The following is a 25,319-nucleotide window of genomic DNA, read 5'->3' on the forward strand; positions in this document are numbered from 1 at the left end:
CTTCTTCACGCTGAGAGTGCAGCAGCAGTAACCAGACTGGTGCCGGGGGGCTGGCTGCTCTCTTGCAGCCCCGTCACACCAAAGCATCCTTCCAGCACTGCAGTGAAAGAGCAGGCAGGCTGTGTCCGAGCTCAGACCACGTGCATGCGTTTCAGTTGTATCCTTGAGGAGACAGTCCAGAGCAAAGCCTACAACCTGATTTTCTTTCTTTTCAATTAAAGGCAAGTAGCGAATCTGAAAATGACAGCCCAAAAAGAAGAGGCCAGAAGCAAATGAAAAAACCGTAAGTTTCTAGGGAAAGGGTTTTGAATGGTGATACTTGGCTTTGTTTTGTTTTTCAGAATGGTAGTATTTGATTGATTGCTAGGTGTTGTCAACACGGTGAGCTTGTAAAATAAGTTCTTTAATATTTCCAGTAATAATAGTTCGGATGACTGAAACTTCAGTATGAATATGGATCTACAGATGGGTAGAATTTCCCAACTTTTCTTTCATTTATATTTTCCCACTTGCCTGTGATGGAATCTGGACAAGTCAGGTTCGCTTTCTGTTGTCAGTCTTCCAGTTCTCCGTCAGGTTACTTACTCTCCTTCGGATGTACTTAAAATAGTTTAACCCCTTCTCCATCCACCTTTTTGATTAACAGAGGATAAGAAGTCAAATTATTGTCCTCTTTTATCTTTTATAACCCTCTATTAAAACAAAAGAACTTCCATAAAGGATATTTTGGATGTCTGATCACCATAACCGAGTTCACCTACAGTCATATTTTACTGCTCTTTTCCATCTAAGTACCTTTTTGTTTTTCCAAACACTAAAGTGAACTGAAGGGGCTACAAGTTGCCTGTTGGAGAGAACTTACACGGCCACATGATCCTGCTCCCTTTCTCCTGTTTCTTGTCTTTTAATTTTTCATTTAGTTGTACACATCAGTGCAGGAGGGAAGGTAATAAAGCACAGGTCCTCCCTGTTGTAGTATGGACCTCTCTGGGCAAGGGGAATAATCCCTGTGGACTCTCCATGTCCCCTTGGAGAGAGGAGGGGCTCCTTCAAAGGGCATTTCAGAGCTGCAGCTTTGCTCTGACCTGTCCACGGAGAACATGCTTCCTTCCACTAATGGTACAGTATGATTTGCCTTCACACTTGGAAACTTTAATTGCCTGAATTTGGATGGCAGGAGACTTCTTGCTCCATTTTCCAGGCTACAAGGAAGTCATATAACTGTGCACATTGTGGCTTGTACGCCATAAGTGAAAGTGAGCACTTCTCTTAAGATTTTTCCAGCCCATTTCAGAAACAGAAAAGAAAATTAAATAAATCAAAGCACTTTTCCACCCAGCTGTAAGAAGTACAACTCTGCCACAAGCACTGTTGTAGTATGTGTTAAGAGCCACTCTTACTCAAGATACGCTGCCCAATACCTGAACTGAAACCTAGGTGACTGAGGCTTCTTCCTAAAAGCAGACAATCACACCATAAAATCACCCGTGCATTGCACTGGCCAACCGAGAGTGCAGTTTTGACCTTTGCCTCGTAACTGTGGCCTGCTAGCATTAACCTAGACGGCTTGGGTGTCTGTTTATCCAAGTATTTGTGTTGAAATCCGATTGCCCTTCGTGACCTACATTTCTGACTCTAGAAGTAAATGGAAAAGAGATGTTTCTGGTGAAGAGGAGGATGAAGATGGAGGGGAGCAAGGCACCAGTGGAGAGAGTGAGCCTGAACCGAAGAAAGTTAAAGCAAGAAGACCTGCTCAAAGGAGGTAAGGAGCGGTTGGTTCAGTCTTGTCTGTCTTTCTGCATGTCTTTTCTGCCTGTGCTTGGCAGGGAGGTAATCTGTAGTTGTCACTAAATAATGTGGTTTTATTTCCTGCGATATTGCCCTTCTTTACAACCTAGTAAACCTAGGACCTAGTTACTGTCTTTACCTATTTCATGCTCCAGTGAGTGATGCATTGGGTTTTGTGGTAGTTAACAGCGACTGTGTCTCTAGGAGTCCAATATTTGAGATTCATGCTTTCTTAAAGATTTACTAAAATGGATCTTCATGTAAAACACGCTGTATTATGGCTTTATTAATTCTGATTTTAGAACAGTGGCCAAAACCAATGTTAAAAAGCCTCACAAACCCCTGCGTGGGAAGAAGAGAAAGAGGCCAGACTCATCTGAAGATGACGATGATGACGAAGATGATGAGACTCCCAAGAGACAAACTCGCCGAAGAGCAGCCAAAAATGTCAGGTATCAACAAGTGTGGGGCTGCTTGGTGATGCGGGTTGGCTGGCTGGGGAAGGGGGGGCACCAGTGGGCCCTGACTGCCCGTGTGACCCTGCAGAGACCCTGCCCTCCCCTGCAGGTAGCTCTTGGCAGAGATGTGATTCTTTTGATGGGTTCATGCTGCAAACACAGGACTTCTCTTTACCTTGTTTTGCCACCTGTAAAGGAGGAAATATTTACCAGTCCCTCTTAGAGAAATGTGAGGAGGTTTGCATAATGTTTCTAACACACTCTCAGATGAGATTAAGAACTGCAATTAATAGATCAAAATGAGTGAAAGGGAGCATCTGTGCTCGACTGGACCAAGTGTCTGGAAATGGCTGATAGGTACTGTCTTGGGACAGAGTATCAAGACATGGTGGAGGTAAACCATTATCCGTTCCCCAGTGTGCCTTCTCACCTTTTGGCAGTCCTAATAAAGGACTTGCAAAGAGCCACTCAAATAATATTTTTTGGTAGTTAAACGCTCATCAAAGATGAGAAGTTTAGCTCCTAGGGTGGTATAGGCACCCACGTAGCCTTTTGATACTCTGCAACCTCCATTGTTAAACATAAAATAATCTTTCATTGGATAGAGGAGACTTGCTTTGTTGATGACCTTGCTTCTGCTGCAGGGGTTGTTCCATCTCATTATGGAGCATCTGGTGTTGGCCACAGTCAGAAAAACTATATGGACAAGATAGACTATTAGTCTGATAAAGTGTAGCTATCTGAGCGGGGGAAAAACCACTGAACAGCTAAGATAAGAAATGCATGTGTGAATATGCAGTCAACCACAAGATAAATGCTGGAGAGGGTTTGCCCCAGTCCATGCCATTCTCTGTGTTTCTGGACTGGAAAGTCGAGGGCTTTTGATCAGTTTGGTTTTTATCTTGTTCAGTTACAAAGAAGATGATGATTTTGAGACGGATTCTGATGACCTGATAGAGATGACTGGGGAAGGAGCTGATGAACAGCAAGACAACAGTGAAACTATTGAGAAAGTCTTAGACATCAGGCTTGGAAAAAAAGGAGGTGCGTAGTTCTGGAAAAAGCCTTTATTTCTAACGTCAATCATGTGCAATCACAGTTCCTCTTGAGCTGGTGCAATGCTGTTGCAACTTCAAAGTGGGGCCAAGGGTTTCAGCACTCTTTACCCTTTCCTCTAGGCCTCTTATTTATGTCTTCCAGCAGCTTTTGTAAAATGCACTATTGAAAAATCTAAAACGTCAAGTTTATGTGCTTGGCAGCTTTCATTTAGGGTGCATACATTTTAAAGATGCAGTCATTGTTCTGCAGTTCTTGCTTTTCCCTTCTTTGAAATACAGCATAAATCTTCTAGTAGAGTCAGTTTTCGTAGCTCCATTGACAAGGTCATAATGAAAATAAAGCCGATGTTTTGTTCTCGTAGCCTTACAGAAGTGTTTTTGTAAAACTGAATGGTTGTGAACATTTTCAGGAGACCTTTGAATTATACTTAAAGGCGTTTATAACAGAGAGACTTAAAAAGATTCTGTTATATAGAAAACTTCTGTGTGCCTGTCTTATGGGGTTGCAGAATCTGCAGGATATTCTTTGTGCTGTCACAAAAGATGTATTAGAAAAATAACTTTCTGCTCTAATGCAGTTCATGTCCAATACACGATAGCAAAGGTACTGACTGCAGCCTGATTTCTTTTGCAGCCACTGGTGCTTCCACTACAGTGTATGCAACTGAAGCCAACGGCAACCCGAGCGCTGACTTTGATCCTGAAAAGGATGAGGGAGAAGTTCAGTACCTGATCAAATGGAAAGGCTGGTCATACATCCATAGCACATGGGAGAGTGAAGAGTCCCTGCAGCAGCAGAAAGTGAAGGGCCTGAAAAAGCTGGAAAACTTCAAGAAAAAAGAGGAGGAGATCAAGCAATGGTATGCTTTACTTCAACCAGTGATTTGGCCTTGGGAAAATCTTTTTTAGGAGAGGTTTGCGGAGTCATGACTGAGAACATTTGATTTCTTCTTGAAAAGCACGTTTCATCCAAAGCAACTGTTTTCAGGGCACAACGCTCACATCTCTCTTTGCCTGCTGATGAGCATCCTCCCTCATAGAGGTGATGTCCGTGCTGTGGTCTTGAGAGAGGAAGGGACACAAAATCCACAATATTGCCACAACCCAGGCTTAAGAGTTGGGGTAGCTGACAAAAAAAAAGTGGTGCCCGCATTTACTTGGCCCTGGAGGTGACACGAGGGCTTACAGCCTTATTGACTCTTGCTAATTGTGGGCTTATCTGTGTGCAAGTTTTGGCATCAGTTTATGTCCAACCTCCGCGGGAATTGTAAGGGGAGCTATGGTGTGTTTCCAAAGTGTTAAAGCTGGAGTAGCAGCTTCCATCTGTGACTCTGGTATTGAGGCTGATTCTTGCTGCAGTATAAGGCATCACTTAATAAGGAGACAGTATGAACATCTGTGACGTTCGCTTCTCAGTAGTGATTTATAGTTAATAGTTTAAGAAACATATAAGCAGTAGTGTGCTTCAGTAACTTGTCTGAATGACAGGACCGTATAGGAAAGTAGAATTTCTATATGTGGCCTCAGAAGCATTATAGTGTGTTTTTGTTCTGGATTGTTTTTGCATCTAGGCTGGGCAAGGTATCACCTGAAGATGTAGAATATTTCAACTGCCAACAAGAGCTAGCTTCAGAGCTCAACAAACAATATCAAATTGTGGAGAGAGTAATTGGTAAGTGGACCCAACACTTTTGTAAAGGGGTGAAGTAGGAGTGGGAACTTTAATAGCTAGTGACAGCAGAATGACTGTATGGCACACTCTTCTTCCTGGTCCTTCAGTATCTCCAGAGAAAGAAACCTGGTGTTAACTGTATTTCAGTGTATGAAATCCACGGGTTTGAACAGGAGGAATGCAGGTTTACAAATCAGTCGCTCTCCTTGCCTGAAGTGTGGGATGATACGGTAGTTTCCAAGAGGATGTTGAGGTTGCTGCTGCTGAAGTTCCTCAACTTCAGCCCTTTGGATGCAAGGTGTTTGCATCCAAAGCAGCAGTACAGGTCTGGCTTGTATGAGGACCGCTTTATGTGACGTGGTTGAGGATGTGGTTAGGCTGCAAGGCTGCACAGGGGTGAGATTTTCATGATCGCTACTAAAAATAAAACTGGGACTTCCTGAGCACTTCAGTAATACCACAGTCATGTCAGTCATAGGTGCCAGCATCCAGTTTCTTTGGGATTGGCTTGGAGAGCTATTTAACCCATTTCCAATGCAATTCCTGTAAAAACGGGTGGGGTGTCTGGCAGAGGCAGCCTGCCTGCCCTGCTCCATCTGCTGGCTGCCGGCACTCCAAACCCTTCCTTCCCTTCTGTCTCCACACACAGCTGTGAAGACCAGCAAGTCTGCCACGGGACATTCGGATTTCCCAGGTAAAGGAGTGTTTTTTGGTCCCTATAAACTTTTCCTACTGGTTGAGACCTGTCTTGTGGCTGTATGGGTGGTTCGGACTGCCCCTCTGTGAACCACTCTTGTGGTGCAGCCACAGAACCACAGTTGCTGAGGTTTGGGCTTTTTTGCATATTTTGCAGCAAACAGTCGCAAAACATCCTCAAATGACCCTGAATACCTCTGTAAGTGGATGGGGCTGCCCTATGCCGAGTGCAGCTGGGAAGATGAGGCTCTGATAAGCAAGAAATTTCAGCACTGCATTGACAGCTTCAACAACCGCAACAACTCCAAAACCATTCCCACCCGGGATTGCAAGGTTTGCTTAATTCTCTCCTGTTGCTGGGTTTCTTCAGGCTGGGTGATGACACGAGCGGTGGGGATGTGTAATTTTGTAAGGACAAATGCCAGAGACCATTTTCCTATCCTCCCACCAGTGTTTGAATGGTTGTTTGCCTTTCTTGTATTGTACTTCAGGCAGAGATGTGAACCCCTTTTAGTTTGATTTACTCCTTGCACAGTGAGAATGTTCCGTCCCCCCGGAGAGTGGGAGTCTTCATTAACCCTTGCAAAGTGCTTCCTCCTCAGAAGGAGCTGCAGCAGAAATGCAGAGTTTTAATATCAGTTGGATCAAATAACAGCGTACCTGGGAAAAGATGCAGTGGAGGAGAGGGATGGAAATCATGGGAGAAAACCCAAAAGAGGACAAAAAAGAAAGCAGAGTTTATTCCATCTGGTGTGCATTATGTACAGCTTACTGCACTGCTGGGGAGGCTCACGGCCCTGGTCGTCAGAACCGGAGGACAGCAGGCAGAACGTAACACTGTGGAGCTGTTATCTGAAATGCACACAATAAGCACTGGCTAGGAAAACGTGGACGGACTTTAACCGATAAAATCTGCTGAATTGATAGATTTCGTTGCTGAATTTTCATTACTTAATTTGTCTTTTTCATCAGCGGACTTACGGCAGCATCTTTTTTTCAGGTATTGAAGCAGAGACCAAGGTTTGTTGCCTTGAAGAAACAGCCTCCTTACATTGGTGGGGAGAACCTGGAGCTGCGAGATTACCAGCTGGAGGGCCTCAACTGGCTCGCTCACTCGTGGTGCAAGTACGTACAGATGCTATGTATGTGGTCTTCGTTTTGTGTCTCCTGGTTTTTGTCCCAGTAGGATATGACCCTCTTGTTTTCACCTGAGGTCTTTACCCAGCCTCCTTCTGCAGCTTGAAGGATTTTGAATGTTAACACACCCAGCTGCATTGCAGACACCGCAAGCAGGAGCTGTCTGAAGCGTGAACTTAAGAAACCTTGTGTGAAAACAAAAAGCATTTGCCCTGGCTGGGCCTGTTCACGTGCTGGACTTGACTGTGGTGTCAGCCTACTACATATCAGCCCTCATTTTCTGTTGCCTTAACTGAAAAAAGGGGTTTCTGGCTCAGCATGCTTATACACTTGTTGAAGTCTTTGAGAAACGTCCATCCAAAATTAGGCCACTCACTCTCTTCTCCCTTTGCTTTTGTTTTTGCAAGTTATTGTGCCATGTGCAGTCTGGCTGTCCCTGGGATCCACTTGAAAGTCTTCAGATAAATGTTTTTGCACTGCCCCCTTTCTGTCCTGGTGGATTGCTATTCATGCTGGTGCACAGTGAATTAGTAGTGGGGGAAACGTGCACTCAGGCAGCATTTCTGTTCTTTCTCAGGAACAACAGCGTGATCCTGGCTGATGAAATGGGACTGGGCAAGACGATTCAGACAATATCATTCCTGTCGTACCTCTTCCATCAGCACCAGCTCTATGGCCCGTTCCTGGTGGTGGTGCCCTTGTCCACTCTCACCTCGTGGCAGAGGGAGTTTGAAGTGTGGGCACCTGAGATAAATGTGGTGGTTTACATCGGAGACCTCATGAGCAGGAACATGGTGTGTAATCGGAAAGCAAAGAGTGTGGGGTTGGGTAGAAATGCTGGGTGCAAAACAACAGCTTCTGTGTAACGTGTGACGTGTTCTGCTGGAGAGGCTGGTAGAGAGTACTGGCAGTACTGCAGGGGCTGGAGCTGGTGTAGCTGAGCACACGGGTGTAATTCACTGCTGCAAGGACTTTTCTACTTTTCTAACTTATTTCCTCTCTTAGAGTGAGCACAGGAGTACTGGCTTCTCTCAGAGAGTCTGGATAATACCACTCTTGTGCTGGGCTGAAATGTGCTGCAGTAAGAAGTACAGCAGTATAAAAGTCCTTGCTTCCTATATGCTTAATTATTCACGTGACAAAGCACACAAATGTTGTGAGTCTTGCGGTGTCGATAGTGAGATGATGTGTACATTTGGCAGACAGGGTAATGTCACAACAGCAAGTTGTTTGACCTTATTTTTTCACCTGTGCGAGGGCAGTTGAACCATGTGTGCTCTAAAGCAAGCTGCTCCTTGGGCACCCCGAGCTCATCAAATGGCACCTTGAACACGAGGGTTTTGGACTTGGGGTTGCTGGCTATAGCTACATTAAAATAATGATTGCTAACTTTTCTTTTGGTAACAAAGTTAACGTTTGTCTCCTCTCGCCTCTCACAGATACGTGAATATGAGTGGATCCACTCTCAGTCTAAAAGGTTGAAATTCAATGCACTTATTACAACGTATGAGATTCTCCTGAAGGATAAGGTGAGTAATGCTTCAGGGATGTTTTTTAGACTTTCTTTTGCTTGCAAAGGGGGAAGCCAGGCCCTAGCTAGGGGGCTTCACCTCTTTCCTCTGTAGTGCTGGAGAACATACAGCTACTGTTTGCTTTTGCTGCCAGTAATGCAAAGGGAATGTGGGACACCTGTTACAGTGTTTTCGCTCTTGTACTGCACAGTTGTGGTGTTATTTTTACTTGTAAAACACCAGGCAGGGATTTTACCTGGCTTAATTTAGGCTAGTTAAGAGGACAAAATATTACACTGAACTGCTGGCCACAGTGTAAACAATACCTGGATTTTTACACTTCGAAGAAATCTGTCTGCTTAGGAAATGCTCATCATCCCTGTCAGTGCATCACTGAGTCCTAGCAGAAAACAAAAAAGCTTAATACTAATGTAAAAAAAAAAAAAAAAAAAAAAAAATCAGAACTCAGATTACCTTAACTTTATAGGCTTGTTTGTCTGCTCTCCTGCTGCTGCTCCAGTGCTACAGCAGGGCCGCAGGAGCATGGAGAAAAGGGAAGAGTAGGGGGCTGGGGGAGGACTCTGCTTTCTGGGTGAAGCGAAGGTGGATTAAAATAGATATACTTGCTGAAAGACTGTTGGATACGGCAGGAGTGCTATACAGCAGGAGCGCTATACAGCATGGCTACTTTTCACCTTTCCAGGGAGGCAAAACTAGCGTGGGTGCCTTGGTCACCAGATTTTGTGAACAACAAACTCTGTGAGCCCAGCTCCTTTGGTGGGTCCAGCACTGGGGCTGGGGCAGGACATCCTGGAAAGCAAACACTGCACTGCTTCCTGGCCATGGAGAGAGGGGCATGTGCAAGGTGGTGGGGCTTGTCTGACCCTGTGTCTCCTTGGGGACTGTTTTTTTTTCTTCTTTCCCTCCAGGCTGTTTTGGGAAGTATTAACTGGGCCTTTCTAGGCGTGGATGAAGCCCATCGGTTGAAAAATGATGACTCTTTGCTGTATAAAACATTGATTGATTTCAAGTCCAACCACAGGCTGCTGATTACCGGTACCCCACTTCAAAATTCACTCAAAGAGCTCTGGTCCCTGCTGCATTTCATCATGCCAGAGAAGTAAGTCTCCTCCTGGTCCTTCAGAAAATACCTCTGTGTCCATTCTTGTTTGTTAACTAGGCTCAAGGGAGTGCATAATAGCGGAGATCCCTGAATTAAATCCTTGAATTAAACTCAGTGGAGTTAGAGCAACAAAAGGGGAACAGACACGGGTGGGGAAAATCAGAGATTAAATGACTAACACAAGGAATATTTCTGGCAGCAGATTGAATGAGGAAACCTAATACATGCCTTTCAAATCTCTCTGCTGTCTTAGAGCCATCTCTAAAAAGCTAAACTTGTTTTAAGCAATCATCTCAACCATCTCTGAGGTTTCACTGTGGTTCAGCCACCCTCGCCAACCATTTTACGACAGTCTCTGGAAGTATTGCTTGAGGATGGGGCTGTCTAGCTGATCGTGTGTCTGCATTGTAACAAATGTTTTCTTTAAAACAAAATGGGCTATGTGCACTGCTAAGGCTTAGACAAGCATGCCCCAAAGCTCGCTAAAATTATACTTGACTCCAAAAAGAGCTGTCCCCCAAATTCTTTGGATCACAGAAAGTGTGAAGGATAGGGATGAGGTCTCCCTAGCGGAGGAGAAGAGCAGATCTCCACATTTCGAAGGAGCTGTTGGAGGAAGCAGCGATCCAGAAGAGCCTTCAGAGCAGTGTAAAGCGTAGTACTGTTGCCAAAACCCTGCTGAGTGAAGGGCACTGGGGAAAGTTCAGAAAATGCTGCCAGGTGAACATCAGCAGGAGGCAGTGGAGCAGAATACTGGAAAGCCTGGGATTTTGGGCCCTGGGAGTCAGCGTGGAGCTCAAGGACAAGATGTTAGGAAGGCACCTAAGGACAGAGAGCTTCTGGCTTTGCCACCAGTCTGTTTAGTTAGCCAGAGCAGAGTGAACCTTTTGTCCTCCGCCGTGTTTCCATTAAACTGGTGATCTCCTGTCTTGTGCAGTAGGAGCATATCCAATAGCTGCTGTTTGGTGCAATAAGACAAGGTATTCAGACCCTTCTCTGCTCCTTGTTTCTGTTGCTAGGTTTGAGTTCTGGGAGGATTTTGAAGAGGACCACGGGAAAGGTAGAGAGAATGGCTACCAGAGCCTTCACAAGGTCCTGGAACCATTTCTCCTACGCAGAGTGAAGAAGGATGTGGAGAAATCTTTGCCAGCCAAAGTGGAGCAGATCCTCCGGGTGGAAATGTCTGCTTTGCAGAAGCAGTATTACAAGTGAGTGATTTATTATGTTCCTGGGAGCGCCAGTAGAAGTGGGCACATCTTTCTGTGTGCCTTGGGAATGTGTTCCAGTATACTGTGTCCTTCAGAATGCAGTGTGGCAGCCATCACCTGTAGTACCAGGAGCTTCCCAGTAGGTATCTGAGGTAGGATAGTTGGTAACTTTTCTTCTAAAAGAGCATCTGCAGACCACTGGGGGTGCTTTTGTAGAGTGATACAATTCAGCTGGCTGGCTTTTCAGGACAGAGGCTATGTCTTTCCTGGGGGAGTAAAGCTCCCCACAAAGTTGTGGTGCTGTTTAATATTAAGCTGTAATAATGTCAATTGGAAAGTAAGATCAGGGTTTTTAGTGAGGTAACAGCAGTTTCCTGTAGAAGTAAAGAGAGATGGAGGGAGGGAAGTAGACTGATGCTTGAACAAGGTGTCCCCGAAGGTTTTGTCCCTCCAAGAATCCAGCATGCCCACTCTGCACTGTGAAATGACGTGGTCTTTTCATTTTCCTGCCTGCAGGTGGATTTTGACACGAAACTACAAAGCTCTTTCAAAGGGAACGAGAGGGAGCACATCTGGTTTCCTGAACATTGTGATGGAATTGAAAAAGTGCTGCAACCATTGCTACCTTATTAAACCTCCTGAGGAAAACGAGAGAGAGAATGGCCTTGAGACCCTGCAGGTGGGTCTTTGGTTACCACCTTTTTTCCTTAACTTTCCTCTGTCTTCTGGCCTCCCACCAAGAATGAGGTCTGGTGAAGCTTTAGCTTCTGTGGCATTTCCATTAGAAATAGTTCTCACAGCTAAGCCACTTGAGTCTAGAGCCCTTTGCTTCCACTGTAGGCAATGTTTTGTGACCACCTAGAGTGGGAGTTGTATGCAATGTAAGATCTGTCTTGCATGATTCATTTTGTGCGTGGCCTCTGCTGTGTAAATCCAGATGATCTAATCAGAGATGTATGGGAGAAGCATGACCCCAAAAGAACCAGATCTCTGCATGTGTCTGTGTAACGGACATAAGGGTGAGATTGAAAAGCATCAGCTGAAATGACGGTTACTTGTTCAGTCTCTGATCAGGAGCAGTGGAAAGCTAATTCTTTTGGACAAGCTGCTGACCAGGCTGCGGGAGAGAGGCAACAGAGTGCTGATCTTCTCCCAGATGGTGAGGATGCTGGACATCTTGGCAGAGTACCTGACTATCAAACACTACCCTTTTCAGGTGAGAAACATCAGCGTGGAAAAGCGGGGTTCACTTGAAAACTTGAGAAAATGCCAAGGGCGGCGGGAGTCACAGCTTCCCAGAGATTGCTTGCTGGGATTACAAGTCGCACTGACTGAAATATACTGGAGGGAACTGGGAAGTCCTTTTGTTTCAGTGAAATTTCAGTTTCTCTGCAAAATGCTGCCTCTGACAGGCCCCTGCTTTGGGCTGTGTCCTGTGATAAACCCCGAGGATAGGATAGCCAGCGCAGAGACCCTGGCTGGGAGCCTGTAACGGGAGCTGCAGCGTCACTCTGTGTGACTGTTGCCTGAGCATACCCTGCTCCTACCCTTGCCACACGGTGGGCTAAGGCAGTGCAGTTATTTTTAATTGGTGGCTATTTTTAATGATTAAATGCTGCAGGCAGGGAAGGGGGCTGTAGGGCTCCCAGAACTTGAGCGCAGCGGTTTCTCAAGGCTCCTTTACCTTCTTTCTTTTATCATCGTTGATTTTTCCAGCGCTTGGACGGCTCGATCAAAGGGGAGATCCGAAAGCAGGCTCTGGACCACTTCAACGCTGACGGCTCTGAGGTACCACGGCTGGGGCTGTCCTGCCTCAGGAGGGTCTGGGTGGGCTGCCCGAGCGGCGGGTGTTTATGACTCAGTCGCAGGTTGTGACTGCCAAGAGGGGATTAGTTCAGTTCATTTCTTTTTACAGGACCCCAGATACTTTTAAAGACACAGATATAGCAGTTTTTGCAGCTAGCCATATTGCTTATTTTAAATCTCCTACATCCAAAGAACAGGGCTGCAGGTCACGTCTCCAGAAAGTCCTGAAGAGGCTGGGAAGAGCCAGAATTTAACAATTCTCTCCCCATGGCCTGGAGAATGAGGTGGTTGCTAAATGATTCCACCAGTCTGAAGCTGGTTTGGGATATGAAATGGCAGAGGCAAAAAGGAGATTTTAAGTGTTGGCAGGCAGTGGAGTCTGGTGTTGGATGTGAAAGTCTCCAGTGTAATAGGAGAGGGCACCTCAGACCTCTCGTCTGGGCTTGCTGACTCACGGTGACTGGTGCGAGACACTTGTTTTGTGCCACAGTCAGCCCAGCCGTGAGAAATACCTTTCCTCATTCCACAAGCCCGGACTGGAGGGGGATTCTGGGCTGACACAGGAGATAGATATAGTTAGATGCTTCATGGTTGTGGGAAAATGAGCAAATAAAAGTGAGGAGGAGACAGCTGTGTGGGTGGGAAAGGAGCAAGAATGCCCAAAGAAGTTGCCCTTTCCCCTCTCCTCTCTCCTGGGGGCATTCATGGGGGCTCGGGCATCTGAGCTCTAACCTGGCACCCCGTGCCCTACCCAAACAGTCTGTTTAGTGGCTGATCTCGGTCCCAGCAGGCCTCGGGCAACAAAAAGCATGTGTTTGCCTGCTGCCTTTGTAGGAGTCTGGTGGGCAGCATGGTCTGACCTTCAAAAGGGACTCCAGGGTGCCCTTGCTCTGAGCTGTTTGCATCCATAATGATGGATGCCAGGCCCTTCCTGGAATAGCACACCTTTCACCACTTCCAGCACTGCCTCGCCTTGTGCCAGTGGTGCTCAGCCTGCATGAGCAGGGTGTGTGGGAAGGAAATCCTTTTTCTGTTTTCTTAAGAAGTGACAGAGCCCTCCCTCCATTGCCTTGCATAGCTTTGAAGTCACCATTGCTATTTTACAGCCACAGTGGCTGGCTAACTCACGGATGCCTTGTTTTTCCCCCCTCCAGGACTTCTGTTTCTTGTTGTCAACGCGAGCTGGAGGGCTGGGAATTAATCTGGCCTCTGCTGATACTGTTGTTATCTTTGACTCGGACTGGAACCCCCAAAATGATCTTCAGGCTCAGGCTCGGGCTCACCGGATTGGACAAAAGAAGCAGGTCAGAAGAGTTACCTGAGTTGTTTTCCTGGTGGCCTCAGTGTGTGCATCTAAATGGGCCTCCCACCTCACCAGAGCTTCTGAAAACATGGTCTTTTTGCCCCCAGTCCTGACTCCAGAGCGAGCTGCCAACCCAAGGGAAGCTCGTTTAAAAGCCATGAGACAAAAAGTCAACCCAAATTTACCAGATGCCAGGTCTTTCTGTTGGCTTTGGGTTCTGGGAAGGTTCAAAACCAAGAACCGAACCAAACTTCTCAGCCTAGCGCACTCTATTCTTTCTGGCCCTCAAAAGCTTAGAAAGTAAACATCCGTTTTTACTAGGGTCTTATTAGAGAAGTGAAAAGTTTTATGATAGTTTGGTTTTAGACTGATTGTTTCAGCAGATTTTTATTCTGTCCGTAGACACGCTACAGGATCTGTGATTTTTAACTGGTTCCCCTGAGATTTAAAAAGAATGTGCTTGTTTTTCTTCTAAAACACCACATATAGAACATGAAGAGATGTCAGCAGACCAGTCTGCTGAGGAAACAGCTGAGGGATGCATTGCCGTGTCGACAGAGCGTGTTTAGGTCCAGAAATAGCTCTGGTCTTTTTTTGCCCTTCAGGTTAATATTTACCGCCTGGTCACAAAGGGTACAGTAGAGGAGGAAATCATTGAGAGGGCCAAGAAGAAAATGGTGCTGGATCACTTGGTGATCCAGCGTATGGACACCACTGGCCGGACTGTTCTGGACAACAACTCTGGACGATCAAAGTAAGTGATTGTGACAGGAGGCAGGGATGTCTGGTACAGCATGTGGCATAACCAGCTTCACCTGCTGGTATTTCCCAATATTTATTTGATCGGGTACAGGGCATAAGGCTAATAAATAATGGCCATTGTCATGGATTTGGCTCATGCAAGCATTAATCTGGACACATAGGATAAAGGTGATCAGAAATAAAAACCTAGTTTTAATACATTACTTGTTTTTCCTTCTGTCTTCCTGCCAGAGGTCATCCTGGTCTGAGGGAACCTGGTGGTGGCTGTGGAACAGCTGCCATTGACGGTGACCTCAGACTCTCCCTGTTTCCCTCCAGTAGATGGAGGTGGTTCCCTTTACAGTAGCTGCCTGTGCTAGAGCAGGAAAGATGAACAGAAAAGCTTTCCAGAGTGCTGCATAGAAAACTTGCTCCTTGCTTTAATTAGGAAAAACTTTGGTACGGTCTTGTGCTGTAGCAGTGCTGACTTAACAGCTCAAACCACGTTTTCTTTCTCACTTGTTCTTGCAGCTCCAATCCTTTCAACAAAGAGGAGCTGACAGCTATTCTGAAGTTTGGAGCTGAAGATCTCTTCAAGGAGCTTGAAGGGGAAGAGTCAGAGCCTCAGGTAGTTTGAAACTGAAATTGCACAGCTGCTTGTAGTCCTTTGCAGGTCTGCATGGGGGATCGTGTGTGTCTGCTTCCTCTTTGTGCTTGCCCTGTGCATGAGAGCAGGTTGGTGAACAGGGCACATCCGAGTCTGGAGAAGCTGAAGAAAGAGAGCTCTTGGCCTTGGGGGATCAGGGGGTGGAGGAGAGCCTTGTTGTCAGAGCTTAAATAGTAATGGCTGCTGAGAGAATCTCTTGGCTCCTAAGGATTCATTAGCTAGTTATAGCACAGCCTGTTGAAAACTTCTCTCCCTGCCTCCTCGGAGCACTTCTTCAGGATCCTTTTTTGCTTGTTCACAGAGGCGCAGGAGTCGGCACAGTGAAGTTAAATAGCTTGCTCTCCCCTGCCTCAGTGCAGCATTACTTGACAGTTTAGTATTGAGTGCTTTGACCAATTCTCTTAATGGCCTGAGTAGCAGAGTTTCCCCCAAGGGAAACAGCCCACAGTTAACATATCTCACTGTCTGGAAATTTTCCCTGCTGCTCAGCCTTGATGTTCCTTATCTCCTGTCCCATCACCCTTACTTATACTCGTTTGTGGCACTTGAGATAGCTCATCCTTGCTCCCGGTGATGACACCTTGCAGATATTTGCACTTTCATTTAGCTCGCATCAGCACAGTGTGTGTTTAGCTATTGCACTCAACAAATCTGTCCTCAAAGTCTCCTATTTCCTGCTGTGCTCGGCACCCTCCACTTCATCACTCTTTCTGACTGGTAGGAGATGGACATTGATGAGATTTTACGTCTGGCTGAAACACGAGAGAATGAGGTGTCCACCAGTGCTACTGACGAGCTTCTTTCTCAGTTTAAGGTACGGACCCGCAGCTGTGTGGATGGGTGCAGGAATGTGGCTCTGCACATCTTGCCGTGGCGGTGAAGTTAGTAACAGACAGGGCAGATCAGGCTCGGTAAGAGGTGACTTGTACAAAGCTGTATGCTGAGGGATTGTCTGGGTTTGGTAGCTGGCAAAATATGTAAGTATTAATTTCATTTCACTTAAGGTGGTTTTGAAGGCTGTGAATAAAATGCGGAATTTACCAAATTTGGAAACAAACCCAGTAACTTATAGAGGCTCAGCAGTACTTATTAAACTGCACATACTTCCTCAAAGGCTCTTAGCCCAAAGATGTGGCAAGAAACCAGGAATGTAGTGACATAGGGATCAATTATTAAGTAGTTATAGAAATGTTGGCAGAATTCCTATGTGGACGGAGTTGAAGCGTAGCAGACAGCTCTGAGGTATGCCTGCCAGGGGAGGGAATTTCTAAAAACTGTTCCTTTGCTTATAAAAGGTGGCCAACTTTGCAACCATGGAGGAGGAAGAGACAGAGTTGGACGAGCGGTCGCAAAAGGACTGGGATGATATCATTCCAGAGGAGCAGAGGAAAAAGGTGGAGGAGGAAGAAAGGCAGAAAGAATTGGAGGAAATCTACATGCTGCCTCGAATCCGGAGCTCGACTAAAAAGGTACAGCCCATCTCGAGGACCTGAGAGGCAGAAGGCAAGAGCTGGCAATGGCAACACTCAGGGGAAGCCTTCCTGCCACCTGAGTGCTGCTTTCCGTCCTCCGAAGTTGGTTAGGAGTAAAGCACAGAGGTAGCACACTGACCTCCTGTTGGCATAACGCATCGGGCCCCCTAGCTGGTAATGCAGTGTGAGGGCCCGCGTTGGGTTTGGTATGAATCATCTTGTCTTAGCAGAAAAAATGCAGAGAACCTGTAGTGAGCACAGGGCAAGTTTTCCAACTGTGTAGTGCAGATTTTACTCCACTGTATGCCGTTTTCTGGCTGTTTCTTTTCCTTGGGTGCTCTAGCTGCCTGGAATGCTTTTGCCTAAATGTGGCTTTTGCAGGCAGAAGAGATGGTGTCTTTCCAAATTCTTCTTTTAGGTGATTGGATCTACCCCAATCCAACAGAAAGCAGACTGTGCAAGGAAACTCTTCTGGGATATGGGACTTTAAGGGGTTATGAACTGTGCTCTGGGATGAGCTGGGGGAAAACATTTAAGTTAAAGGTAGCGAGAAGGGTAATTCGTATCAGATGACTCCAGATTCATTTCTGAGATGTCCTGATTTTCAAAAGAGTCTAAGGGGCTGTGGCACAAAACCATGGTAATCAATATGTTTTAGTGTATCTTATACCTTAATAAATCAAAATGCAGTCGTGAAACTTCTGGGTAGAAGGCTGTAAAGGGAAGGATGGCCACCTTAACACCCTTAGCTAGCTGGAAACTACAAGACAGCCTCTCTGGGTTGGTTACGTGGGCTCCTGCATCTTCAGGAAGAGATGCTGAGGTGTTTTACAGTTGGAACATTAAACAGTGGCAGCTCATGGGAGGGACAGAAAAGGTTGGCAGATTAGCAGCTTTAACTGTACTGCTGTTTTTCTGGTACATACAGGCTCAGACGAATGACAGTGAATCAGATGCAGAAACTAAGAGAAGGCTTCAGAGGTCATCTGCATCAGAAAGTGAGACGGACGATACTGATGATGAGAAGAGACCAAAGCGCAGGGGGCGTCCTCGGAGTGTTAGAAAAGATACTGTGGAAGGATTTACTGACGCTGAGATCAGGAGGTCAGTGCTGAGCGTGAGACAGTTCAGAAAACAAATACAGAAATCCCATGCAGGTGGAGAAAACCCCTGATTAGTCCAGGAATTGTTCTCCTGTAAGCACGTCAGTAGTTGAAGTGTAGAGCTGGTTCATTGGGCCAGCTTCTGCACCTTTGTGTAATTCAGTTTGCTCCCAGCTGATGACCTTAACATTCAGGTCTGTGCAAAATGGACTGGATTGTCTTTAGTAGGCTACTTTAGTGAACCTGCTAACTTCCTGAAATTAGTCCTTTTTGTAAGTGCCCTTCCTGGGCTGAGTGGATTGAGCTAATTCAGTGTTACACGTGAGGTCTTAGGTGCTATGGGACACAGAGCTGGAAGTGCAGGACTCTGGCCTTCCTGACGTTTTTCTGGCAGTAGTCCTGCTGATTTAAGCTTTAAGTGAAAGACAAGCTCTGGCAAAATGACTCCATGAGAAGCCACTGGTCCTGTTTATCCCAGTGGTTGTGTGTCCTCTTCTGCGCTGTCAGTCCCTGAAGTGAGCTGCAGGCTGAATTCCAGAGCGTTACTTTCTTCTCGTATCTTCTGACTCTTGAGCTTTCCCAAATGTCTTTGCTTATGGCTCTGCCCAGATACCCAACCAAAGATGGAAAAGAGAGAGTTGTGACTTGACTCTCTCCATCTCTGAGTTAATGTGTTTTTTAACAGGAGGTTGGTCAGACTTTTTGGATTGTGGAAGCTGCCCCATATCCAGCCTGAAACCATAGAGAAGGAAGGAGGTGTTGCGATGTGAAATATATCAGCCATTTAGTTATTGTGATGTAGAACCTGAAAGAGCACAAGATGAAAAAAAAGAAGGGGAAAAAATTAACTAATTTTAAAAATGTGTAGTTGAAGCTGTTGGGTCTGCTCCCAGCACAAGGCACTGTTCAGTTGCAGCAACGGTGCCTGACTCTTGCCCTGAAGTTGTTAGCTATGGCAGTGATTTTCACAATAAAAATAAGACGTAAAAATATATAGCAATTTTTGTCTGCAAACCTCTGTGATGGATTGCACCACATTTGGCTCTTCTGTAATGGGTTGTTACACTTGTAGCCTGAGCGTTAAAAATACTGATGGCATTGATTTAATGCCTCTCTTCTCCTTGGAAAAATGAAGTTAATTACCAACATGGTGTGAGCCAATACTTTTAAAAATTTTTTTTACACTACAGTTATAACTCTTTCTATTTTTTTTTTTTTCTTTTCCCCGTCATCTGTCAAACATTCACAATAATGTTGTGTTCTTCTCCAGCCAAGGTCACAAAACTCTTTTTGGGGGCTAATGGATTAGGCTTCCCAGTGCTGAGTGATGCTTAGCCTAATCAGTATGGAATGCAAGGTTGATAACATGGCAGGCTGTAATTAATATGTTCAAGCATATTTGTGATATTGGAGACCTACTTTTTATGGCAGTTGGTTTAGTTTTTGTTTTCTCTCTCTCTTTTTTTTTTTTTTTTTTTTTTTGCTTAGGTTTATCAAGGCTTACAAGAAGTTTGGACTGCCTCTTGAACGGTGAGTCCCAGCCTGGGCTTGCACCAGAGGGGAGTCACCGGGGGGATGTTGTATTCGTGAGCACAGCCATACACACATTGCTCTGGGTGTTTGATACAACCTCCATGGACAGCACAAAGCCTTGCTGTCGTGTGATCGGTAACGCTAGCACTGCTATGCAGCCCCTCATGTCTCGGTTGATGGTGCTGATGAATGTTGGCCAAAAAACAGCTAGAGCAGTAGTGGTGCTGGGCTGTACACAGCATCATCCTGCTGGCAGAGTCTGGCCCTTGGGGCATTTCCAGTCTGCCTAGAAAGGAGAGGTATCAGCTGTTTGAACAGCAAATGCTACCCAAAACGCTTGCCAAGCTTCTCTGTGTGTGTTAGTTTCAAGAATGAATTCAGAGCGTCTTTCTCTCACTGCCATATCCCTCTTGAAGGGAAGAGAGGCGCACGTCATCCTCGAGCGGGGGTCTGCAGAGCGCTGCATGAGTGCTGTGACCTGGTATGAAGGAGGGAGGGAGACGGGCATGTCTGTTGGGTCTGGAAAGCTGTAGCCCTTGTTGAGGTCTCAGAGCTGAGGCAGGGATCCATATATGTTGTATGAGAAATGACTGTTTTTTCAGCTGGTTATACTCTTCTGTTGTGAAGCACAAGGTTTGTGTGTGGACCTTGATGTTACTAACTTCAGCCAGGCAAAAGGGACACCAGATGGCAGCTTTTGACCATCAAATGGAGTTAATGTGGAGCTGTGAGAATGTGAAAGAACACTGGACAGTCACAGAGGGCACCTGTTGTGCCCAAGATAGTTCTCACCTTGGGTTTAATACTGAAAGACCCAAAGGATTGGATGTTATACTACATCTGCACTGTACTGCAGCTGTTAGACCTAAAAAAAAAAGACTAAAACGGTGTTGTTTCTTGCATGAACTCGACTCATGCAGGTTTCATACATTCATAGATATATAGCATTGACTACTAAAAGCTATGAAACAATTGCTGAGGAAGTGACTGGGAGGAAATAAGCTGTATCAAATACAAAACTTTTTTCCCCTTTCGTAGGCTGGAGTGTATTGCCCGGGATGCTGAGCTGGTGGATAAGTCTGTGGCTGATCTGAAACGGTTAGGAGAACTCATCCACAATAGCTGTGTGTCAGCAATGCAAGAATATGAGGAGCAGCTGAAAGAAAACCCCAGTGAAGGTAAGCAAGAAGGTTGTGTGCTGCTGTTATGTTTTTGGGGGTGTTCTATGGAGCTGGTGAGAAAACCGTTCCCTTGCTGGATGGGGAGGCATGCCACACTGCGATTTAAAAGCGAAGAACAAGGACAAACTTAAACTGCCTTCTGCCGGGCAGCTGTCAGTGAGAAACCCTTGAGTTTTCTCAGACTGGAAGGTGCCATTTGGGTCTTTTGGCTTCTGCTGAACACGAGTTTTTGTGGGGAGAGGCTGAAGTAATCAGCTTATTTAATGCTGTGCCACAAGGCAAAGCAGATCATGTTTTAACTGCTGCTGAGACCAGGGAGTCGGAGCGGTGCCGTGTACTCTATGGTAAAGCTGCATCCACTGTTAGCCCTTCCCAGAGCTGGCATTGTCCCTGCTCTCTGTATGGCTGTTCTGTGCTGTGGGTCTGGAGAGACACGGTCTGGGCTGGATCTCCTGCTGGGTCCCTGCCTGTTGCAACTAAACAAAACTACTGAAGCAACAGCTCCAGCATGCTTAGATGTATTTTTAAGAAAATTGTACTGGGAGGTGTTTAGATTACAGAGCTAAGTAAGTTAGTGAAAGAAAACTTACATTTTAGGCCTGCCTTAGCAGACAGCCTTATGTTTGAACAGGAGATTGCAGGCAAGGCCTTGATCTCTGTGTGCCTAGACATTTTTAGAGGCGCTTCTTTCTGTCGGAGTTCTCTGAGTTGCTGTGTTTTATTGTTGAGCAGGGAAAGGACCTGGTAAAAGAAGAGGTCCTACTATCAAGATTTCTGGTGTCCAAGTCAATGTGAAATCCATCATCCAGCATGAAGAGGAGTTTGAAATGCTGCATAAATCCATTCCCACAGACCCAGAGGAAAGGAAGAAGTGAGTCTGGCTAAGCAGGCAATGTAGGAAGAGGTTCAGGGAATTTGGATTTTGTAGTGGAGAGAGCATAGCCTAGATATGTGGCTTTGCTTTATCCTCCACAGCATTAAAAGTAGCTTCTGTTTGAAATGCCTTCAGGTACCGCCTGACCTGCCGTGTCAAAGCTGCCCATTTTGATGTAGACTGGGGAGTGGAGGAGGATTCACGCTTGTTAGTGGGAATTTACGAGCATGGCTATGGAAACTGGGAGCTAATTAAAACAGATCCGGAATTGAAGTTATCTGATAAGGTGGGTCACTTTGCTTGTGCCTTACATTTTGGGTCCATTGCAGTGTCCATAGAGAGCATTTGATTCACTCCAGAAACAGATGTTTATGTTTGTAACCACTCCAAAAATAATAATAAATAATAATGAGGAAAACAGTGACCTCTATGGAATGTTGCAGGCTTAATGGAAAGCAGAGTTGTGTTATTTGATTGGCAGTAAATTTTCTCTGAACAGTACCATATGAACCACACTGAAATGATGCAGGAGGAAAACTGTAATGCTGACATGTGTGGTTACATGCACAGTATAGAGGGTGCATTGCATAATTGTGACTTAATATTTCCTTGAGCATCTCACAAGAAGCTGCGTCTGAATTTCTGTGTGGAAATAATTTTTCACAGATTTGACACTGCTTATGTCAAGACTGGTGTGTGTTAGCTTTGAGGGTATAGTTACATGACTGGCCACGGCAGCAAAGCCAGCTGGAAAGGCTCCATCTAGTTCCTCTGTTCTCAGTCATTCCCGTAAGAACTGTTTATGGGGTCCATGTTGAAATGATCCAGGTTAAAAATAAGCCTCCATCCGTTGTGTCAGCACAATGGAAGGAGAGCAAACTGCCGCACAGTGCTGAGGAACATCAAGAATCTCTACGCCAGCTTTGCTGCCCATGTGCTACGTTCTCATGACATCCCTGCTAGTGTTTTTAGCAAAGATCAGGCTGTGGCTGGGAGCCCTCCCACGTGAAGTGCAGAGAGGCCTTTTACAATGCGAACAATTGCTTGAGACATGCCAGCCAATTTCCAGTGAAGTATGAAGGTAACCTCGTGGGCAAGCTGAGATACTTCCTCCACAAAGTGACATCTTGCAGCCTTGTTTTCCGCTAAAAATTCTGCATCTGCATCATTGCTGTAGCAATGTCTCAGGTTACCGGAGGGGACCAGCCTGCTGTGGCAAGGCTGTCACGAACAAATCTGATGTGTCACGGAGAGGAGACTCAGTTTTGCAACTCAAGGTCCCAAATACAGTTTGCAGAGTTTTGGCATTTTTCTTTTCTTTTTGTTTTCACACACTTACAAGAAAGATTGTAGCAAATATAGAGCCGCCATGGGGTCTTTTCACTTATGCAAAAGGCCAAGGGGAGGGATGCTTGCTTGCTGGGAGCTTTGCTCTTGGCTAAACAGGGAGAATCTGTGTGGGAGCTGGAAGAAATGCTTGAATCTTCTTGTTCTGCCAGAAGGTGCAGCATCTCCAGCCCTTTGCTGGGCCTGGAAGGACTGCTGCTAGTGTATATCTCTCTTGTCAAGGTTTGATAGGTGCATGTGGATTTTTTTTTTTTTTTTTTTTACTTCTTTATCAAAGATCCTGCCTGTTGAGACAGATAAGAAACCTCAGGGAAAACAGCTCCAGACCCGAGTTGATTATCTACTGAAACTGCTGAAGAAAGATCTGGACAAGAAAGAAAACATGAAAGATGGGGAAGAGGTGAGATGTGGCTGCTTGATTCTGGGGGTTTCAGGATGAGTGGTTGGCTGATAGTGCGAGACAGCCTGTGTTCTCAGGTCACCGAACATCATCTATGTGAAAGAGTATGGACTTGTCTGATTGTGTTGCGATACTAATTATCATTTCAGTAAGGGGCAGGTAATTACGACGCTTACCAAAGGGCTCGGGTTCATCAGGCTTCCTGCCACCCTGCCAAGATATTCAGGACATAGGGTATGTCCCCGGGGTAGTAGCTGTAGCTGTTTTCTTGCCCTGACTTGTTCTGTGTTTTCGCCACCAGGGCAAGCTAAAGAAGAGGAAACCACGAGTAAAGAAAGAGAACAAGGCTCCCAAAGTCAAAGATGAGCATGGGAATGAACTCTCCTCTCCTCGGCACTCAGACAACCAGTCAGAAGAGGGTGAGGTCAAGGTGAGTCAACTTGGTGGATAATGGCTTTTCCAGGTTTTCTTGAGCTGTGTTGTGAGAAGCATGCCTAGCAAACGCTCTGTGGAGTTGGGGGACACTACGAGCTGTGTTTCCCAGGAGACTGGCAAACTTGCAAAACCATATCTACAGCTGTCAGGGTGAAAGAAGGACCTTTCCCACCCACTCTTTTAGGTTAGTGCCTGAAGTGTTTTGGGGGATCCTAGAATGGCCACACACATCCACATACTGACTTGGAGGAAAGGTCTTTTCAGGACAAAGTCTGTTGCCCTTATAAAGGGGAGAAAGAAGAATTGTTTCCCTCTTCAGTACGTCAGCCAGTGGTGAAGCTGGAGTTTACCAAGGTCATGCTGTTGCTTGGAAAACCTTCTGTCTTTGAGTGGTTTGGCTTGTAGTCTAAGGCTTTTTGTTTGTGTGCTGATCAGTATCTACCTTAGGGGCTAAGCGTTCTCCAGCGCAGCTGGCATGGGAAAGCAGTGCTTATCTACAGTTTGCCAGCTAGTTAGAGATTGGGGCTCTGTCTATTTTTTTTAATGCCCTTTTGTGAGGGCTTGGGTGGATCGCAGCTGGTTAAGCAGGGCTTGCTGTCTGGTTAAAGAGCTGTGAGGGCAATTTTGGATGGATCTCAAAAATTGCCTGTGTTTCAAGGATGTAAGCTTTATGGAAGAAAGTATATGTGAGGTGAGGGACTCCAACTTTGTGCCACGACTGATTTTCTAGGAGGATGGCTTGGAAAAGAGCCCAGTGAAAAAGAAACAGAAGAAGAAAGAGAACAAAGAGAACAAGGAAAAACAGACTACCACTAAGAAGGAAAAGGAAAGCGATAAAGAAAAAAAGAAGACAAAAGACAAGAAAGAAAAGGTATGTGGTACTCTCAGGAGCAGTTTAAAGAGATAGAACAGAAGGGCAAGCTATGATTCATTAAATGCCCTGTGTGAAGAGACATCAGTGAAACACTGTGGGGGGAGGTATTAGCCCTTTTTCAGCCCTCCTGAATTCTTAACTGTGAAGAATTGCAATGAAAAGTAGAAAAGGCAATATATCGTAAAGCTTGGTGGAATGTGAGCAAAAAGGAAGAGATTTTGTCAGACTATCTTTAAAGTACTGCTGTCCCTGTGCCAGTGATATGGCCAAATAGCTGATGCTGAGGAAGGAAAAGGGAAGAGCCTGGAGCACTCGGATCAAAGTTGTGTTCAGCTGCCATTTATCACAGGATTGGCAGCTCCTTGTCTGTATTCCCCTTTAATTTAAACTCACCCTAAATAATCCAAGTGTCCACACCATCAAGACTGTAAGTTCTCCTTGTTGCTGTTCAGGACTCCCCAAAATGAGTGTTTCAACATCAATGGTATGTTGTGGACTAAAATGTCCCTTGAATTGTGGTACAGCTGCCCTGGGGCTGGGTTCAAATAAAGGCTTCTATAATAATGCCCTGAAGTACCTGTCCAAGCAACGGGTATGTGCTGCATTCCCAGTGTGTTTTGGCACTGAGGTCATAAGTGCAAACCAAGAAGTTTTGTTGCATATGTAGGGGACAGTTTGCTTTCCAGTGATTTTTGGTATGATGTTGACTCTAAAGGACTTTGACTTCAGATAAGTCATATAAATCAAAATTTACACTAGCAGGCCATGATTTGAGATTGCTTTCCGGAGGGTCTGAGGACTACTGATGTCACATGAAGTTGCAGATCCTCATAGACATGAGGCTAGTCTGAGCTCTGTCCTTTGCAAGGGATATATATATTCTTTAGCTTAACCTCTTTTCCAAGTCTTCAGTGTTGGTTTTCTCTCCATGA

The 25,319-nt window shown here is 45.6% G+C and overlaps 1 protein-coding gene across 21 annotated transcripts in view; it reads left to right on the forward strand.

Moving 5' to 3' along the window:
• The window catches only part of CHD2 (chromodomain helicase DNA binding protein 2), a 94,729-nt gene that overhangs the window by 64,967 nt on the left and 4,443 nt on the right, over positions 1–25,319 (forward strand). For 17 of the 21 annotated variants that reach the window (XM_056346580.1, XM_056346578.1, XM_056346577.1 and 14 more), the window contains 29 exons: positions 222–283; positions 1,640–1,762; positions 2,091–2,240; positions 3,157–3,290; positions 3,939–4,164; positions 4,876–4,976; positions 5,626–5,670; positions 5,830–6,005; positions 6,673–6,797; positions 7,387–7,603; positions 8,249–8,338; positions 9,250–9,440; positions 10,463–10,651; positions 11,168–11,330; positions 11,715–11,867; positions 12,368–12,439; positions 13,612–13,761; positions 14,366–14,514; positions 15,033–15,129; positions 15,890–15,982; positions 16,464–16,637; positions 17,569–17,744; positions 19,232–19,273; positions 20,315–20,454; positions 21,190–21,328; positions 21,467–21,617; positions 22,956–23,078; positions 23,380–23,508; positions 24,244–24,384. In XM_056346580.1, coding sequence (XP_056202555.1) covers positions 222–283; positions 1,640–1,762; positions 2,091–2,240; positions 3,157–3,290; positions 3,939–4,164; positions 4,876–4,976; positions 5,626–5,670; positions 5,830–6,005; positions 6,673–6,797; positions 7,387–7,603; positions 8,249–8,338; positions 9,250–9,440; positions 10,463–10,651; positions 11,168–11,330; positions 11,715–11,867; positions 12,368–12,439; positions 13,612–13,761; positions 14,366–14,514; positions 15,033–15,129; positions 15,890–15,982; positions 16,464–16,637; positions 17,569–17,744; positions 19,232–19,273; positions 20,315–20,454; positions 21,190–21,328; positions 21,467–21,617; positions 22,956–23,078; positions 23,380–23,508; positions 24,244–24,384 — 3,921 coding nt within the window. The remainder of the gene's footprint in view (positions 1–221; positions 284–1,639; positions 1,763–2,090; positions 2,241–3,156; positions 3,291–3,938; positions 4,165–4,875; positions 4,977–5,625; positions 5,671–5,829; positions 6,006–6,672; positions 6,798–7,386; positions 7,604–8,248; positions 8,339–9,249; positions 9,441–10,462; positions 10,652–11,167; positions 11,331–11,714; positions 11,868–12,367; positions 12,440–13,611; positions 13,762–14,365; positions 14,515–15,032; positions 15,130–15,889; positions 15,983–16,463; positions 16,638–17,568; positions 17,745–19,231; positions 19,274–20,314; positions 20,455–21,189; positions 21,329–21,466; positions 21,618–22,955; positions 23,079–23,379; positions 23,509–24,243; positions 24,385–25,319) is intronic. The other 4 variants (XM_056346588.1, XM_056346591.1, XM_056346596.1 and 1 more) reach the window with 1 other exon arrangement.

The sequence above is a fragment of the Falco biarmicus genome, chromosome 7 (genome assembly GCF_023638135.1).
Source record: "Falco biarmicus isolate bFalBia1 chromosome 7, bFalBia1.pri, whole genome shotgun sequence".
Taxonomy (NCBI): domain Eukaryota; kingdom Metazoa; phylum Chordata; class Aves; order Falconiformes; family Falconidae; genus Falco; species Falco biarmicus.